Genomic DNA, 19,327 nt, shown 5'->3' with positions numbered 1-19,327 from the left:
CTTATGTAAAGCAATTTTTGATAATTTGTCTACAGGAGACTTGGTCAGTAGACTGCGACCTCTTCCTGGAAGACTATAAAGCGTTTTTTGTCCCAGCTAAACCTAAGGGGGAGACCAAAAGGTGGTTTGGTAATTTACATTTCTGTGAAAACCACATGTAAAGTGCAGGCTTTACCAAATACACACCCTGGAATTAAAGTATTCAGGATACAAAAAGGGGTCACTAGTTTGGGATTGGTTAATTTTTATAACGCTGATGTCTCGCAGAATGGGTCTAGTAATGTAATCGCCCTTGGTGATGTATTAACCCAATCCCTAAGTCAAAGTCTATCCAGCCTTATGATTGCCAGCGATTTTAATATACACCCCTGTGACGAGCCGTTAACGTCTAGTATCTCTGACATGGGCTGTCCTCGTATGCATGGCTTCTATTATGAACACACTGTTGAAGGAGGGTTATTAAACGCTTTGATTAATGATTTTGATCTGATGACAACGATGGCTCTAATAGACCCTCGTACAACTTTAACTGTTTCAAGGTTTAAGGGACATGGGAAGGGATCATTTATTGACTGTTTTAATTACATCTTCCTTACAATTTCTAGTAAGCTCATTTAAGATCACAGAGAGTGAATTTAGTGATCATACCCTATAACACTCAGTATGAGACTTACTGATGGAATGCGCAGTGGTCGCAGGTGACCCCTGAATCAATCGCTGATAGTTCATCAACACATGCAATTTTAATTCTAACTGTGTGTACCATGGAACGGTCCTCACCAAGGGGGGTGCTGGACGCTTTTGAAATTATCACTGAAAAGGTTGCAGGGATGTTATCTGTCCCAGCAAAAGGTCAAACTCTGGTTGGTCCGCGATAGTTCGACACTCATTGCTCTAAAGCAGCGAGGAGGCTCAGGGAAGCCTTGGTACTAAAACCAAGAGTGCAGGCGGATGTCTCGGCCTGCCGCAGGAATATAAGTTGGCCCTTGAGGCTCGAAAGAGATCCCTGAAGGATGAGGCACAAAGGGAGCTGTTGGACCCCGACACTCTCCGAAATAGCGCGACATTCTGGAGTGTTATAAATAAACCTCTGTTTGCCTAGGACGGGGGAGCTTGATTGCCATATAACTGAGGAGTGGGAAACCCACTTCGAACTTATGTTTGATTGTTCATCTGTGAAAAACCAAGAAACCTATCATGGTACTCAGGAGGGGGTATTAAGATTTGGGAGTGGTGAGATCCTATTAGGTATAACAGGGCTAACCACTGGAGAGGCACCGGGCCCTGATGGGATCCCCCCAGATCTCTTCAAGTCAGACACTACCTTCTGGGCCCCTATACTGGAGTCCGTTTTTAATGCGGCGGCACTGTATGGATGCCCTCAGTCTTGGGCCACCTCCACTACAGTACCTGTTTTTAAAAAAGGTGATAGAGGTAGTCCAAACTGTTACAGACCTATATCCCTCATAGATTCAGTGGTAAAAGTGATGGGTAGAGTCCTCTTGCAAAGATTATCATCTTGGGCCGAGGATAATATGATACTGTCGGAAGCCCAATACGGGTTTCGACAAGGAAGGTCCACAGTTGCCCAGTGCCTCAACCTCTTCCTGATCTTGAGCAAATATACAGTTGCTCGTTCAGGGACCATCCACCTTGCCTTCATGGACCTGTCCTCGGCTTTTGATTGTGTAAATAGGAACAAGCTATGGCAGTCCATGAAGGCAATGGGTGTGGAGACTAGCATTGTAAACTTTCTTGAGGATCTACATAAGTCAACAAAAGCTAATGTTAGGTTTTCACGAGACCTGCGTGTCACAAGGGATTTTAACATAAAGAAGGGAGTCTGGCAAGGATGTATACTGGCTCCCTTCCTATTAAATTTTTACAGTAATTAACTAGATAGCGCTTTACAGGTTTTAGGGGCTGATTTTCCTAGGGTAGGTAGGCGAGAGATTCCCGTCCTGTTATATGCAGACTATGCCGTCCTCATATCCAGGACAGAAAGGGGTTTACAATCACTCTTAACCGCCTTTTCAGACTTTATGTCAGATAGGGACATGGCAATCAATAACTCCAAATCGTATGCTATGCAGGTGGGGCAGCCGGTAAAGAAAGATTTTCAATTCAGAGTGGGAGACTCTAAAATCCCCCCTCACAAATGTGTTTTCATACCTAGGGGTCCTCTTCGATAACAAGCTCAACTGGGGTCCATTGCTAGGGAAAAAAAGGGGGATGTTCAGAGGGTGAATGCAGCGATCTTTAATTTTGCTTCCAAATTGGGGAAGAAATCCACTGGAGGGATGCTGCAGGTGTAACAGGCTAAAAGCCTGGCCGTTGCCTCATATGGTAGCGAAATATGGGGTTATATGGCGGGGGAATCCCTTAAAATATCGGAAAACGATTTTTTGAAACGGCTTCTGTGTGTTCCTCGTGGTACGTCTAATTTGGCGGTCCATGAGGAACTAGGGGTCCCGTACATAAATGATGCACTCTCCTTGCGCCCAGTGACCTACTGGCTGAGTGTGGGCTGAACCCAGACCTCTCCCTAACCCACATGATCATAAAAGATTGTATGACACTTGATAACTCATCCCGTATTTTATGGCTGAGGTATATCAAGGAAAATGTTGACAGGTTAGGGCGGGGAGACATATTCTCCAATCTTAAATGTAGAAATAGGAGTAATGTGGAGGAAATTAAAACCGACTTTCTGGCAGGTAGGAACCTGGATAGAGAGGCAAGGGAGGTACAGAAACCAAGCGTGCCTATGTACATAATGCTCAAAACAACCAGAGAGTACAGCTGTATCTCTTGGGGTCGTTGTCTACGCACAAAAAATTCCTCCTAACCAGGTTTCGGCTGAATGTTTTTCATCTCTTGCTTGCCAGACCCAAATGTTTTATTACTAATAAAGTGGCAGCTCCCTGCGGCTGCGACAGAGAGTCTCCGCAGGATACGCTGCATTTTATGTTTTTTATCTGCAAATTGTATGAATTTTATCGTGAACGCATCTGGTTCCGCTTTTTAAAAAAACTGAATTTCATGCAGGTTTGACCAGCATTAGTCTATCTTCAACTTTTGAAAGAAGATTGCTTACTTTTTATTGTGTTTTTTTTTTAAAAGCAACCATCAAATGTAGACATTATATGGACCAGTAATGAGTGTTCCCCTGGTTCCTCCCTTACTTAATCTTATTCGCTCCTTGACTGTTTTTATATAATGCACTGTCACTTTTTATTGTATGTGTGTGCAACTTTTATGGTTTAGGTAGGTTTAAACCGAATAAAGTTTTATTGAATTGAATAATCTAAAGCCATACATGTACAAGAGGCTACAACTGGAAGGGGCAGATGTGGATGAGTCGGCAGTAGACTGAGCAAGCAATGGGCAAGAAAAACCCAAATGACAGGCAAAAGCTGGAAATTGAGGGGCAGGAGCTGCCCAATAAGTCATTTGAGGCGCAGGTGGTACTGGAAGTAGCAGGTGATGGACAAGTGTGGCAACAGCTACTGAATGGGCAAGATATTTGGCAATATATGTTGGAGGACAGAAGACCAGCAACCGCTAGTGGGAGCAGGTAGAAAACTTCTGATTAATGAAGAAGATGAGGTTAATTACTGCCGAAAAGATCAGTGGTTGGCCATGGCTATTGATGGGACAGGTGACCGGAGCGGGCACTGGAAAAGCAAAACGTATGCTCCCATGGAGAGAGAAAATCCCTCCACCGCCTGCAAACCTGCAGAGGGATGCAGGACTATTCTGGATTTGCATGTGAAAAGTTGCGATGGGTGTACAGCACTAGAGTGCATGGAAAAGCTTGCAGGACGCACAGTTTCAATATAAGTACCCCGGCCACCATCTAGGTCTAGGGATGCAGGGCCTGCTCAAAGTGAAAGTGCTGCAGCTGGAAAAAGTGCAAGCTGAAGGCTGGGTTAAGTCAGCCAACAGGCGCCCATTGGGCACCAGATTCTGGGATTGACAGCATGATAGATTCAGGGCAGTTATATACTGCTGGCGGGCAGGTTTGGAGGTCTGGCAAGGTGGCCTATGCAATCCATCAGAGATCCTGCAGTGACGGGGGATAATGGATACTTCTAACCGCAAATTCCTCACTTGGTGAATATCCTTCAGTGCCAGACTGGATCCGGAAACTCAAAATGCAGTGCTCCTGCGTGCTAGTAGGTGGTGCAGTGCAGCTCTGCACCACTCCAGAAGTGAGCAACTGAGCTAGTTAGTTTCATTCTTACGTTGCCTTCTCTAGTTCTGCATCTGTAATCTTTTTTCTTCATCTTTTGAAGAGATTTTCTTTTTCTTGATGCTTTTTTCTAACTAAATCTTGAAGTGTTCAAGAGAACAGGACACCTCCTAAAACTACAGGGTTTAAACCTTGTATGGACTGTTGCAAACAGAGGTCTACAACAGATCCCCACAAGAGGTATCTCTGATGTTTGGGTTAGGTGCACAACTCAAAGACCTGCAAGGACTATGCCCAAAGGACCATCCAAGAAGCCCTACGTGGAGCAAAGCTCCACACAGGTCCACTCCTAGTCAAAGTCAAGAAGTGTAGACCGCTTCCAAAGTCATTCCTGCAACAGATCTTCAACACCATTTAAGTCTTCAGGTAAAACCAAGATAAAAAAACATAAGTCCAAGCAGATCTCTGCCACTCTTGATCTCCAGAGAAGGCACAAAAGCATCACCATGCCACTCGGTATCCCTCTTGTTTCAGGGAGGCACAGATTCCAAACCTAGTCCTGATACACCTGACTTTCTGTCCATCAGCAACATTGCAGTAGGCCATACTGCACATCTTCAGCACGTTTACAGGACATTGGGGCCACCTTCAGGCCCCAAGGATCACAAGAAGCTTCCAGATGGGTTGCTGCCAGCAATCCAGCCTCTGAACCATCAGTGCCCCCGAGACCTGCTTTGGATTCTGCACTGGTGTCTGTGCCGACCAAGTCTCCCCACTATGGAAGTAACGCACAAGTTACTACTTGTGTAACTATATATCTGTAAGAGACATTAGTTACTGATAGATTCCTTACCTTGGAATATCCCCAGGCGTCAGACTGGATCCGGAAATTTTTGCGTAGCAGTACCCTTGCGCGTCGGTAGGCGACGTCTGCGGCTCCGCGTCAGTCGTCGGCGTCGTGGGGGCCGTGATGACGTCGTCGGAGTACTTAGACACAGCTTTTCCGTGCCAGAAACGCAGAGCTATGCTAAAAACCAACACTGGTGCCTTGAAACTAGGGCCCTGAAAGGGGATGACCTTAACCCTAGATATCGGTTCGCAGAACGGGGAGGATGGATGTGTCGGTAAGGAATCTATCACTAACTAATGTCTCTTACAGATATATCGTTACACAAGTAGTAACTTGTGCATCTGAAAGAGAGACACGTTAGTGATAGATTCCTTACCTTAGAATAGATACCCCAGCAATACCAACCCCGGTGGTGGGTCTGCGAACCAATAATCACACCAGAAAGTCCTGGAGGAAGGAACGGCCAAAGAAGCCATCCCTCCGGACTTGGCTGTCCAGGCAATATGTCTTGCAAACGTGTGCAGCGAGGCCCACGTAGCTGCCTGGCAAATGTCCTGCAAGGGCACTCCTCGGCCCAAGACAGTAGTAGTAGCCGTGAGATGGTCCGCTTGTGTACCGCTTTTCCCTTCTTAACGCCCACGTAACCAACAAAGAGTTGGTCATCCACCCGGAACTGGCGTGTGCGATCCAGATAGAAAGAGAGCGCACGTTTTGGGTCCAGGCGGTGGAGCCTCTCTTCCTCTCTTGAGGGATGCGGAGGCGGAAAGAAGGTGGGCAAGGTGATGGATTGCCCGATGTGGAAGGCTGTGACTACCTTGGGCAGGAAAGAGGGCCTTGTCTGCAACACAATCTTGTCCGGATGGACCGAAAGGAAAGGAGGTTTACAGGATAGAGCCTAGAGCTCACTCACTCTCCTAGCAGAGGTGATGGCTACCAGGAAGTCAGTCTTCAATGTAAGAAGGCGGAGAGGACAGTTCTGAAGTGGCTCGAAGGGAGCGCACATCAGAAAAGTAAGAACCAAGTTCAAGTCCCACTGAGGCATCACAAAGGGAACAGGAGGGAACGTATGTGTGATGCCTTTCAAGAATCGGTTAACAATAGGGGACTTGAACAAAGAAGGTTGATCAGGCAGCCTCAAAAAAGCTGAAAGAGCAGAAAGGTAGCCCTTGATAGTGCCCAGAGCAGAGCCCTGCTGGGCAAGAGAAAGAAGGAAGAGAAGAACCTCAGAAAGAGGGGCAGAAAGAGGATCCACAGCTTTTGCTGTGCACCATGCCACAAATCTATTCCACCTGCAGGCGTATACCGACTTTGTGGAGGGACGCCTGGCTGCCAGAATGATGTTACAGACTTCAGGAGGCAAGTCAAATGGCCTCAACTGTCACCGCTCAATCTCCAAGCATGGAGGTGGAGACTGGGCAGGTTCGGGTGGAGGACCGTCCCCTGCTGAAAGGTCCTCCTGAAGAGGCAGACGAACCAGGGGATCGACTGAAATACTGAGTAGCTCTGGATACCAGTACCTTTGTGCCCAGTCCGGAGCCACAAGGATGACTTGTGCCCGGTCGCTCTTGATCTTCTTCAGCACTCTGGGCAGAAGTGGTATAGGTGGAAAGGCGTACAACAGACCGCAACTCCACTCGAGACGAAAAGCGTCTTCGAGCGAGTGCCACCTTGGAAACTCCAACGCGCAGAACTGATGACATTGCGCGTTCTCTTCGGTGGCGAATAGATCTCACCAAGGCTCTCCCCACTGCAGAAAGAGACCAAGCACCACGTCCGAGTTCAGACGCCATTCGTGATCCATCATGCACCAGTGGCTGAGTTTGTCCGCCCTGGCGTTCAGAGAACCTGCCAGGTGTTGAACCACCAGGGTCACTCCCTGATGTTCCAGCCATTGCCAGAGGCACAGAGCCTCCTGGCAAAGGGTCCACGATCCCACCCCGCCCCGTTTGTTGCAGAACCACATGGCGGTGGTGTTGTCCGTGAACACCTGTACTACACTCCCCCGGACAGAGGGGAGGAATGCCTTCAGTGCTAGACGAATCGCCCGCAGCTCCAAAAGGTTGATATGGAGCCGGGACTACGCCGGAGACCAGAGGTCTCTGATCTCCACCTCTCCCATGTGGCCTCCCCAGCCCTGGAGGGACGCGTCCGTCACAACAACGGCTCCGGTTGGGGAAGGGAGATGGATCTGCCGCTGACCCAATCGCGGTCCGTGAGCCACCACTGCAGCTGTCTCGCAGTGCCCTCCGAGATCAGGACATGGTCGGACAGGTCGCCCTGATGCTGGGCCCACTGAAACTTCAGGTTCAACTGCAGAGCCCACATCCGCCAACGGGCGTGATGCACCAGAAGGATGCAGGAAGCCATCAGCCCCAGAAGCCGCAGCGTCAACCTTACCGAAACCGGGATAAAGGCTGAAAGATTGGAATCAGAGCCTGTATATCCCGAACCCGCTGTTCGGGTGGGTAAACCCGAAACTGCGCCGAGTCGAAAACCGCTCCGATGAAAAGGAGCTTCTGAGAGGGGCACAGGTGTGACTTCGGCACATTGATGGAGAACCCCAGCTGGTGCAAGATGTCTGCCGTTGTCTGGAGGTGGCTGACGAATGTCTGGGGCGAGCCCGCCTTCAACAACCAGTCGTTGAGGTAGGGGAAGACTGAAACCCCTAACCTGCGCAGATGAGCTGCGACCACCGCCATCACCTTGGTGAACACTCATGGGGCGCTGGTAAGGCCAAAGAGGAGCACGGTAAACTGAAAGTGCTAGTGTCCTACCATGAACCGCAGGTAGCGCCGGTGGGCCGGCAGGACGGGGATGTGGAAATAAGCGTCCTGCAAGTCCAACGCTACCATCCAGTCTCCTGGGTCTAGGGCAGCTAAGACCTGAGCTAGAGTCAGCATCTTGAACTTCCCCTTCCGGAGGAAGCCGTTGACGTTCCGTAGATCCAAGATAGGGCGTAGGCCCCCTTTGCCCTTCTTGGGTACCAGAAAGTAGTGGGAGTAGCAACCACGTCCTACTTCTGGCCCAGGAACGCGCTCGAGGCCCCCTTGGCCAAGAGGGCCGAAACGTCCTCCTGCAGAAGCCGCAAATGATCCCCCGATACCCGGTAATGTTGCGGTGGCAAGGCTTAAGGGGTCGTCTCGAAGGGGAGGGAGAAGCCCCTTCGGACGATCTGCAGCACCCACCTGTCCGAAGTGACAGTGCGCCAGTGAGAGTGGTGATGGCGAACCCTGCCCCCCACTGGCGTCACATGGGCCGAAAAGCACGGACTAGGAAGGTTTTAAGGCGGATGCTGCGGGGGAGGGTGTGGACTGGCCTAGCTGTTGTCCCCTACCGCCTCCATGGCGATTTCCACGGCCGCCACCGCACTGGATGTTAGACTGCAGTGCATGGCTGGCAGCACGTGTGGGGGTGCCCCTTCCTTGGCCACGAAAGGAGCGAAAGGCACCCGTTTGCTGGCGCGGGCCGAGAGGCCCAAGGACTTGGCTGTAGCCCTGGAGTCCTTAAAGCGCTCAAGCGCATGGTCTGCCTTGTCGCCAAAAAGGCGACGGCCATCAAACGGCATGTCCATGTTTTGATTCAGAAAAGGGGGGTGGTGATGGACAGAGTATCTGAATTAAACAGAACACTCATACCCAGTCAACAGATCAGGGCTTGATCCATCACCGTTTTTTAGCTCACTGCACCATCCCAGCTCAGAACCTGGCTATATGCAAATTAGTCTGCCCCTGGCCCAGTGCATCATGGGAACACGGCAGACCAAACTACCAAGCCAATTCTTATACTGGGAAGGAAACAAGCTTCCGGGGACCGGTTTCGGGCATTACAGCCGTCTTCGGCCCGGCTTGCTTGAATCCTGATGATGCAATGAGCAAGGGACTCACATCTGAGTATACCCTTCCACACTTATGGTGGACAAAATGATTCAGAAAAGGGGGGTGGTGATGGACAGAGTATCTGAATTAAACAGAACACTCATACCCAGTCAACAGATCACGGCTTGATCCATCACCGTTTTTTAGCTCACTGCACCATCCCAGCTCAGAACCTGGCTATATGCAAATTATTCTGTCCCTGGCCCAGTGCATCATGGGAACAGGGCAGACCAAACTACCAAGCCAATTCTTATACTGGGATGGAAACAAGCTTCCGGGGACCGGTTTCTGGCATTACGGTGATGGATCAAGCCCTGATCTTTGGACTGGGTAAGAGTGGTCTGCTTAATTCAGACACTCTGTTCATCACCACCCCCTTTTCTGAATCATTTTTTGGCCACTATAGGTGTGGCAGGGTATACTCAGACATGAGTCCCTTTCTCACTGCACCATCAGGATTCAAGCAAGCCGGGCCGACGACGGCTGAAATGCCAGAAACCGGTCCCCGGTAGCTTGTCTCCTTTCTGGTGAAGAATTGGCTTGGTAGTTTAGTCTGCCCTGTTCCCATGATGCACTGGGCCAGGGACAGACTGATTTGCATATAGCCAGGTTCTGAACTGGGATGGTGCAGTGAGATAAATAATGGTGATGGATCAAGCCCTGATCTTTGGACTGGGTAAGAGTGGTCTGCTTAATTCAGACACTCTGTTCATCATCACCACCCCCTTTTCTGCATCAGTATGTTTTGGACATCAGCCAAAAAGTTGGCGGACCTCAACCAGGCGTGGCGTCTAATCGCCACTGTTGTTGCCATCCGCTCTACCTAGTGAGTCGGTGGTATCCAGCCCACACCGGATAGAAAATTTGGCTGCATCCCGGCCCTCCACAAGGGCTTGGCCGAGTTTGGCCCGTACCTCCAACGGACACTCTGGCAGCACTTCCGCAACCGTATCCCACAGAGAGTGGGTGTAGCCGCCCAAGAGGCATGCAGTGTTGGAAGACCGCAGTCCCAGACTAAGGGATGAGAAGATCTTTTTACCGTACTGCTCGCACCTCTTGGATTCCCTGTCCGGCGGAGCCGACGGGAATGCGGTCTGGGAATTGGAGGCCTGGATGACCAGGCTCTCGTGGGTGGGGTGGGTGGACAGGAAACATGGGTCGCCCGGGGCCAGGCGGTGGCGTCTGGCCACGTTCCTATCTACGGGCGAACCTGTAGCGGGCCTGGACCAAGTGCCCAAAAGAACGTCGGACAAGGCCTCATTAAAGGGCAGCAGAGGCTCGGCCGAGCAGGACTGCGGTTGAGGGACCTCAGTGAGGAGGTTAGTCCTCACGGCCGCGACGGGGAGCTCAAGGCCCAAGGCCTTGGCTGCCCTCGTCAACACCACACTGTAGGTTGCCCCCTCCTCCGAAGCCACGGTAGGAGGTGAGACAAAACCAGTGTCTGGTGATGTGTCCAGACCACTGGCATCTCCAAGTCCACCTGTCCAGTCCTCTTGAGTCTGACACTCTCGGGTCAGAGGGTCCCCAGACCCCTCCCAATACTCCTCTTCAACCATCCCCAGATAGTCAGGGTCGTCAAACAATGAGGCCGGTTCACAGAAGCTAAACTCCCCAAGCGGCGTCGAAACGGCGCCCAGCGGCGCCGTTCCGGCGCCAGAACCGGAGCGGGGGACGGCGCCGCCCGAGGACGGCGCCGGAGGAGACACCTGACGGACCGACGCCGGGGGGGTCGTTAGGTCCACCGACGACGACCCAGATCCCGAAGCGGATCCAGTGGGGCCCTGCTGCGCCAGGCCCGAAGGCGCCGGCGGCGTCGGGACACGGGGCCCTGTGGCGCCGGGCCAGAAGGCGCCGGCGGCGTCGGGCCGAAGCGCCCGACGGCTTCGGGGACGAAGCCGCCGACCCGCTAGGGGCCCGAGACGGGTCCGCTGGGCCCGAAGGCGCCGTGGAGCCCGTCGGAGGAGAAAGGGACCTCATGGCCATGAGGAAGCGCTCGATCTCCTCTGGCGTCACGTCTCGCCCAGGGACCGGAGGGTGTGGGGCAGGACGCGGCGCCCGCGACTCCGACGGAGCCGCGTCGGCGGTGCCACCCGTACACCCAGCTGCATCGTGCGAGGGTCATCAGAGCGATGACGTATCTTCGACTTCTTGTGCTTCTTACCCGTCGACGACTTCGACCCGGAAGAGTGGTGCAGACTCTCGGAGCTGTGATGGCTCCGTCCCCGCGACCTGTCCCTCGACCTCCCGTGGGACCGGGACCTTTCGCGGCGCGGGCCGACTGCCGGAGTTCGAGTCGCCTGCGGGACCGCTACTGCCTGGCTTTCGAAGACAGGGCTCGGCAGTCGGGGCAGGTCTTGTCGTCGTGGTCGACGCCGAGGCAAAGTAGACACCGACGGTGAGGATCCGTGACCGACATCGTGCGGTCGCAATCCTCGCAGTGCTTAAAACAAGGCATCCCTAGGCACCGTCCGGAGTCGTTAGACTTCGAAAGAATGATCAAAAGTAATACAAAAAGTTAGTCAAAATTGACTAAGGGTTACTGCTTTTTCCAGATCTGCGCTTGCTGGCGCGGAAAAAAGAATTACTGACGTCAGCACGTGGAGGCGGCGTCTAAGTACTCAGACGACGTCATCACGGCGCCCACGACACCGACGACTGACACGGAGCCGCAGACGATGCCTACCGACGCGCAAGGGTACTGCTATGCAAACATTTCCGGATCCAGTCTAACGCCTGGGGATATTCTAAGGTAAGGAATCTATCACTAACGTGTCTCTTTCAGATACTAATGTTCTTCTGGAGGTCCTTCAGCCTGGCCAGGCACTGACCGAACCTCTTCTGCCCTTCAAAGAGGCCCTCACTGATGTGATATAGGACATTTTGGCTAAACCATGTTCTGGCCCTATGGTCAGTCACCAAGTAGCAAGAGACCAGCTTGAGGTGACACAGATTTGTTTAACCCAGCATGCAACCTCCAAGAGTTTAGTGGTGCAGGAGACCACCAAAAGAGGGAAAGAGGGACTAAAAGCCTTTACCTCTACTACTACTACTCCCCCCTACTCCAAACAGTCTCCAAATGTATGGAGATGTCTGAGAAACTAATGTTGTTGTCAGCCTGCCTTTCCTTGAAGTCGATCAACAACAGGTGCTGCCTGAGACTTTAGACCATGCACTCTGGGACATGGTTGATAAGTTCTTCCCAGGGGTCCCAGAAGACTTACGGGCTTCATTGTACCAAACCATTCAGGATGACTGTAATGCAGCCAAGTTTGTCATCTGATCATGTCTGGACACCACTGATTGTTTAGGATGGGCAACTGGCACACGTGCGCTGCTTAAGCGCCAAGTGTTGATGACCACAGGCTTTGCCGGGGACGTCCAAGCATCCTCAATGAACATGGCTTTTGATGGACCCCCCTAACCCAGTTTGTCCAAAAAGCTGTCATGGACAGCTGAGCTACTGCGCTCTCCTTGGGCCTTTTGGCACCAGTTCAGTAATCCCCCCCCAAAAGTTTAGCCATTTTTGGGGATAAGCCAGAGACTGGCATATCAATAGCACCAGGCTCCACAGATCACACAACAAGCCTCCCAGCCCTTTTGAGATCATGGACACGGCCCCAACAGACCACACCCAGGTCTTCAGGGATAGTGCACTTCTCAGCAACTAACCCTCAGGCAACAACAGCTAAACCTCTTTCGTGTACCTTTACTGGCCCACACCCATCCTGAAGAAAGCAGTATCAGCCACTTCATCCAGGGGTGGCAGAACATCAGGTCGGATACACTAGTCCTTCAAATCGTATAACAGGGCTACATCTGCCATTCCTTTTTGACTCGCCACACCTTTCACCTACTTTATAGTGACTTTCAGAGGACCAACTGTTTTGCTATAGGACGTTCAGGCTATTTTGGCCAAAGGAGCCAAAGAGAGGATGCAGACCTCGGAAGTAGGGACTAGATGTTATTCCCACTGTTTTCTTGTGCCAAATACGAAAGGTGGCCTTCGTCCTACTTTGGATCTCCACCATCTAAAAGCCTTCTTACAAAAAGACAAATTCAAGATACTCACGCTGACCCAAGTTCTGTCTGCTCTGTATCCAGGGCCCCGGAGGGTGACACTGAACCTGCAGGACGCTTAGATTCATATGTCTGTCCTGCAGGCTCACAAGTGCTCTCTGCCGTTCATGGTAAAGAAGGAGCATTCTCAGTTTGCTGTGCTCCGCTTTAGCCTCACTAGAGCCCGTTGGTGGTTCACAAACGTGATGGCATTGGTTGCAGTACATCTTCAGATATAAGATATACTAGTCTTCCCCTATCTCAATGGCTTGCTGTTGAAGTCAGGCTTGGCACAGTCAGTCTTAGAACACCAACAGATGACCGCAAACCTTTCAAGATCATGGGGGTTCAGTATCACCTTGCGAAGTCACACCTGCCTCCTTCACAGAGTCTCCTGTTCATCAGAGCCATCTCAAATAAGGTGCATGTCTAGGCTTTCCTCCAGAGCAGAGTCCAGGACATTCGGGCTATGATCTGAAGTCTCAGTGGACCCCAGCACCAGGGAAACCTCTTGGATTGCATCCAGGTTTCAAGAAAGAGTGCAAAAATCTGCAGAGGTGGCTGCTAGACCGCAATCGGGCCATATGTAGAACTCTCTATTCCATTTCCCTAATAGTACACCACCTGGTGTAATAGTTAAATGCTTTAGTGAGGGGACAAACACTATCGGCATCGTCTTGCGAATCACGAATGGTAGCTACACTCTGAAGTGTCACAAGGCATCTTCCAACAATAGGGAGAACCCAGGCTAAAGAACCATCAAGAAAGGACAGTGTCAAAACTTTTGTGCTCTGGAGTTCCCAAGAAGGCTCTCTCACAGAAACGCAATCTGTTCGAGTGGAGCACAGGGCTCCTGTATGGCTTCTCGACTCTGCTTCTTTTGTCCCAAGTTCTGAGGAAGATCAGGTGCCTCTGGGCCCAAGTCATCTTAGTGGGTCTGGTTTGGGCCAGAAGAGGGTAGTAGCTGGAACTTCTGGGCATAAGATTCTATTCGCCGATCAGACTGCTGCTTCAAGAGGACTGGTTGCAACTAAATTTCAGTTTCATGCACCCGGGCCTTTGCAATTTGCATCTCCATGCATGGAGATTAAGCTGTGGCAGTTGACTTGCTTTGATCTTCCTTCCCAAGTAGCTGATGTGAACTTAGCAGTCAGACGCCTTTCCACGAAATGCGCGTACCACAGTGGGGTGGGTTTGTGGCTTGGTGCGGAACCCACCAGACAGACTCTGTTGCAAACTGTCAGATGTCTTGTTGTATCTTTGGCCCAGTACTGACTTGCAATAGGTATTGTTGGAGGTTACTTGTCAGCCTTTTTACGTTTGCTGGCCCATCGCCTGTTGTGATGGGATTTCTTACAGGTTTACAGCATGTTTTCACTGAAAACAATTGTGATGCTACAGTGGGACTAAAATTTGGTTATACTATCCTAACGTGTACCCTTTTTGAGCCAATGCAGTTTTCCATTACACCTCTCGACCTTGAAAACGGTCTCTTGTCCCGATAACATCAGCCAATCCCTTGAGTGTGCTACAGACACTCGCTACAGTCACCTCATATCACCTTTTAAACAGACAAACTTGTGTTGAGAACCCGAGCTGCGTTCCTGCTTAAGTTAGTGACAAGGTGTGACCCTTCTGAAATTCTTTGCTCTGCCTCTCCCTTCAAAAGAGGAGGAGAGACTTCATCGACTGGATCCCAAAAGAGCATCAAGTTTCTTCATTGATTGCACTGTAGACTACTGGGTGGACAATCCGCTCTTGGTGGGATTTTGAAAAGCAAAGAAAAGCAAGGCAGTGCAGAAGCGGACAATCTCAACATGGATAGTCTCCTGAATTAAGATCTTCTATGCATTAGCTGAGAAGCAGCCTACAGAAGGTCTGAGGGCTCACTTCACTTGAGCCAAGGCTGCTACAACTGCATCGGCATACTGAGATCCTGTCCTGGATATCTATCAGACTGCTACATGGGCTTTAGTGCACACACTGTCCGAATTAGCCATTATTATTGCAAGCAGCTGATAAAAAGACATCCCAGATCTATAGCACATTCCTGAGGCACTATTGCTTGACAGTTGGGTCCATCAGGATGGGCATTTTGATCTGAGCCATTCTACACAACTGTCACCTTGGAAGGTACTGCAGTGATATTTATTCATTCACACGCTGAGGAATCTGTGTTTAGAAGTATTCATCAGAAGGACAGCCTACTTACTTTTAACACTATTTCTTCACCGCCCACCCATCTCCACCACGTTCTGTGGAATTGACTCCTTTTCCATCTGAAAATTTCTGACTTCAGGAATCAGCACACTGATCATTCTAATTTGCTGATGGGCTCCTCGTGTGAGGGTGCGGACAACCCTATGATAGAAACCGACATCAGTGTGCATGTGTGTAGCTTACATGTGGCTCCATTCTCCACTTCTGGGGTGGAACAAAGTCAGCACAGAGCCACCTTTTGGCATATAGGGGCATTGCTTTTTGAGTTTCCGGATCTAGTCTGGCACCAGGGGATATTCACAAGGTGAGGAATGTGCAGTTAGATAGAGTATCTACTAAAAAGAGTGGTACCAACTGTAAGTAGCTTGTTCTTCATGCAGCAACTACAACTGAAGGAGGGGGAGAAGCTGGAAATAAATTGGACGCTCTGTGAAATTACTGCCCAATGGGAAAATCCATGCAACTAAGAACACACACATGTCCCTCACCTCTCTGGTGTGTCTGCCGGTGCTGCTACTCCTGCACACCGAACTTCTCCAGTAAGGCTAGGTAGGATGAGGATCTACCCATCACTATGGTGCAGCCTGTTCAAAGAGGATGCCTACTAATCATGGCCTAGTCAGCATTCTAGGAGAGGCAGGCAGTCGTATAGCTCTAAAACACATGCTGCACTACGCATGGCCCGTGGACACTACGACAACAAGCTGAGTAGGTTACGTAGGATAATTGCGTCAATGTTTTTAATTGATGTTTCGCTGTGGATCAAGACTGGCACAGCACTGTGGAATAAAGTGAATAGTATCCCAGCTGGTCTTCCGAAGCCTATGTCTGTACCTCCTGGCCTACTTCAAAAATAAGTGAAAACGCAGAGCAATCGTCTAGGTAATCTCAGGATCCAGACATCTACGGCAGATCGAAAAGCAGGAATGGACAACTCCATTGCGTAAGGCTACTGTGTGGTCCAAATACTTTTCCTGGCGATGTTGCAGTCAATGCCACAGCAGCACCACCTCAACCTAAGACATGAACTAGTGGGAAAAAACTATGCTGGCTGGAGATACTTCAAGATGAGAAATCTGTAGGAAGTAGTATGAATAAGAAAAATGCAACAAGTGACCCTGAACTCTACATTCAACAGGAAACGACTCCTCACCCAAACTACCTACAGCAAAATGACCAGGGATGGTAATCACCGCTATGTATAGAGATGTCTTGTTCATAACAGCAGCATAATATAAAGTGAATGATGGGCACAAGGCGGCAAAACCACTTCAACCTGAACGTAGGATAAATATTTCATTAAGTGCAGCACTCCTAAAATGGGGGTCAACAAAGAGCTGGAAATCGTTCTCTCAACTTTTGCCTTAAGTACCCAGAAGATCCAATCACACTGGAACAGCAGGCATTGCCAGAGAGTGGCTAGTAACCGGTTCTGGCCTGTTTGCCTAGTAGGGAAGCAATGTGCTTACTAGCTATTGTAAGTTACCAGCAGGCCAAGCATGAAACAAAGTAAAAGGAAGTTCATGGGAGCTCCCATGCCCAAACCACTTTCAGCTGTATAATTTTAGCACCATAACTAAATCACGGTTTCGCCTACTACAACATCTTCGGGTCATCACCTCAATCAACCATGATTTAAGTATTCACAATCTTACAATGTATTAAAAGTAACTTTGCAGAAGCAAAGAAAAGAAGTCTGCATTGGGAGACTGGTGAAGGCATCAATGCAGGCAGATCATTTCAGGTTATCAGTAGTGACACATCAAACTTTGTTAAGCAAGACCCAGATAGCTGGTCAAAATCTTCAATGAGATCCTCCAGTGTCGAGATGAGTAACACAGCATGCAACATTCCCTCCCCACCAGAGGCTTTCCATCTTGTACCTTACAGCCCTCACATGCATGGACGCCATAGTGAAATCCAGATGCTTTGTCTCCACAGACTCTGCACTCGACGGCTAGGCACCCAGCAAGCGTGTCCTCACGACCCAACTGGAGCTGCTCACACAGAGAAGACTGGGAACTCTGCGAAAGATCTGGGAGAGAAAGAAGAATAAAAATGGACACAAAAATTAATCTAAGCAAAAACCCCTGGAAGAGAAGCTTGCACTGATCCTGATGAAAAGCCCTTGTAAAAGTACCTGGAAGAAAAGTAGGTTCATTTTCTATCCCAAGAAAATACCTGTGTAGCTCACCTGCCTGCCAGAAACAGAAAAGGCATATGCAAAGCACTAGGTACCATACAAAGAAACAGAATTAACCACAAGAAAGGGCAGTTAATGTGTGAGGGGTGCCAGTACCAGCATTGACAAGTTACAAGTGGTCTGGGTGGATTAGTGATGGTGAGAACAGAACAGCCCCCTGCACAGCACTGGGAATTTTCAATATAAGGGGCTGGAAGGGAATTAATCAAATCAGATGGTCTCAGCTGCCAGCTACCACACATTGCTCACAAAGCCCTTATGTTACCAGTGTCATGGCTTGATGGCTGAGAGCTGTCTGGTCCCACATCAGGGTCAGAGCCCACGTCTGTTGCATTCACTTCCTCTTCCGACGCCGCCTCCTCCTTGATCCTAAATCCTTCTTCCTGCAGCTTATCCATGCTTCCTGGCGCCTCAGTATCGACACAGATGTCACACTCATAGCTCCGGCATCATCCGTGTGTGCATGGAAAAGGATCCCCTAGTCACATGGTGTATTCCCTGGAGAGTAGGAATAAAGTGAACATGAAATGGAGGGTGAAAATAGCACCCCTAAACTATGAGAATGAGAGAGAGGACAAACTGCATGCTATTGGCTTGACCATAGCTCCATAGCCCAATTACGGTCTATGTTCTCAATACATCCACTTTCAAATCACAGCTTCAAGCAACAAAAAAAACTTACTTTCTTTCCCACCTATTTTTATTTTCCCATAAGCAGGATGAACACTGCCTTCTCGAATGGAAGATCTAGGAAAATACTTACTCCCCACCTTTCCATCTACATCACTGTTACAGTGGAGTCCCTCCACTAAACTTGAGCCAAATTAATACTTAAATTCTCAGATTTCAAATACACATGCCAACAAATTCCTACTACTATCGTGCACTACTCAAGAACTAGCTATGGGTCCAACATACATGTTAAGGGGAGTTTCTACAAATATTGCATGTAAATTACAAAAACTGCAAGTCATGTTTACTCATATGTGCATGTCACAGCTTTATTGATTCATAAATATGTAATTGCGACTGTTCTGGAATTTACAATTGCCTATCTTCCACTTGTAAATTATTAGAAAAGTTTATCAATTTTGCATTTGGCCAACACAGTAAAAAAAAGTGATTTTTTAAATATAAACAGGTTATATACTTACTAGAGCATGTTTAATGGATTCTCCTAGTAAATTGCTACTGTTCTTACATTCACCACGTTATCCCAACATTTTGTGACATGTGGGAACTTCATTCCATGTGCTTACAAACCACCTCCTTTTCCCCACAACCACTACAGGAAGCAACAACATCAGAACATCTCTTCCCAATGTCTGGGGAGTGAGCTATATTCTATGGAAATAGCGACATTTTGTCCGTTTAAAGCAGACATCTGTAAATATCTTTCGAACTTGTTCGCAGGGCTTTCAACATTCTTTTTCCGTGATTTATTCAAAGCATGCAAGCATCCAAACATCTGTTTCACCTCAGTTTTTCTTTTATCCAACATTAACGCCCTATATAGATCTGTAATTGCTTTACGTCTCCCAGCCATAGTCAGGAGTGTCTGTATTGTGCGATTATTCTCCGGGGCCTCAGGGAAAGATGTTTAAAGATCTCAATACTTTTATTATGGTATATTGTAGAAAGTGCCCCTGCTAATGAGAAAGAATTCTTGTGCTTCCTCAAACATAATAAACTTATCATTACAACAGAGGTCTCCCCTATTTCAAAACATTTTTGTCACCAATCCCATTGGTACATCCCGTTACTAATGTTCTTAAAGGATCTTCTGATCCGACGGCGCAACTCTGGGATAAATGGGGTTCTCTTCGAGATTTTCTGAAGTACTGTATACCCACTAATGACGCCTGTTATGGTACATATACGAGCCTTAGGATTTCTATCTGGTTTGGGAACTAAAGTAACTACTGTAT

The 19,327-nt window shown here is 49.2% G+C and overlaps 1 protein-coding gene across 3 annotated transcripts in view; it reads right to left on the bottom strand.

The window, feature by feature from the left end:
* Positions 1 to 19,327, bottom strand: part of PPARD (peroxisome proliferator activated receptor delta) — a 194,755-nt gene that overhangs the window by 51,349 nt on the left and 124,079 nt on the right. For all 3 annotated transcript variants that reach the window (XR_015296004.1, XM_086923237.1, XM_086923238.1), the window contains exons 2-3: positions 17,665 to 17,897; positions 17,080 to 17,231 (exon numbers count right to left, since the gene is read on the bottom strand). Coding sequence is in view for 2 of the 3 variants with exons in the window: in XM_086923237.1 (XP_086779363.1) it covers positions 17,080 to 17,231; positions 17,665 to 17,797 (285 nt within the window). In the remaining variant the exon portion in view is untranslated. The remainder of the gene's footprint in view (positions 1 to 17,079; positions 17,232 to 17,664; positions 17,898 to 19,327) is intronic.

Source organism: Lissotriton vulgaris, chromosome 5 (genome assembly GCF_964263255.1).
Source record: "Lissotriton vulgaris chromosome 5, aLisVul1.2, whole genome shotgun sequence".
NCBI classification, from domain to species: Eukaryota; Metazoa; Chordata; class Amphibia; order Caudata; family Salamandridae; genus Lissotriton; species Lissotriton vulgaris.
The sequence above is the reverse complement of the archived record's forward strand: the minus strand, read 5'-3'. Positions and strand labels throughout refer to the sequence as shown.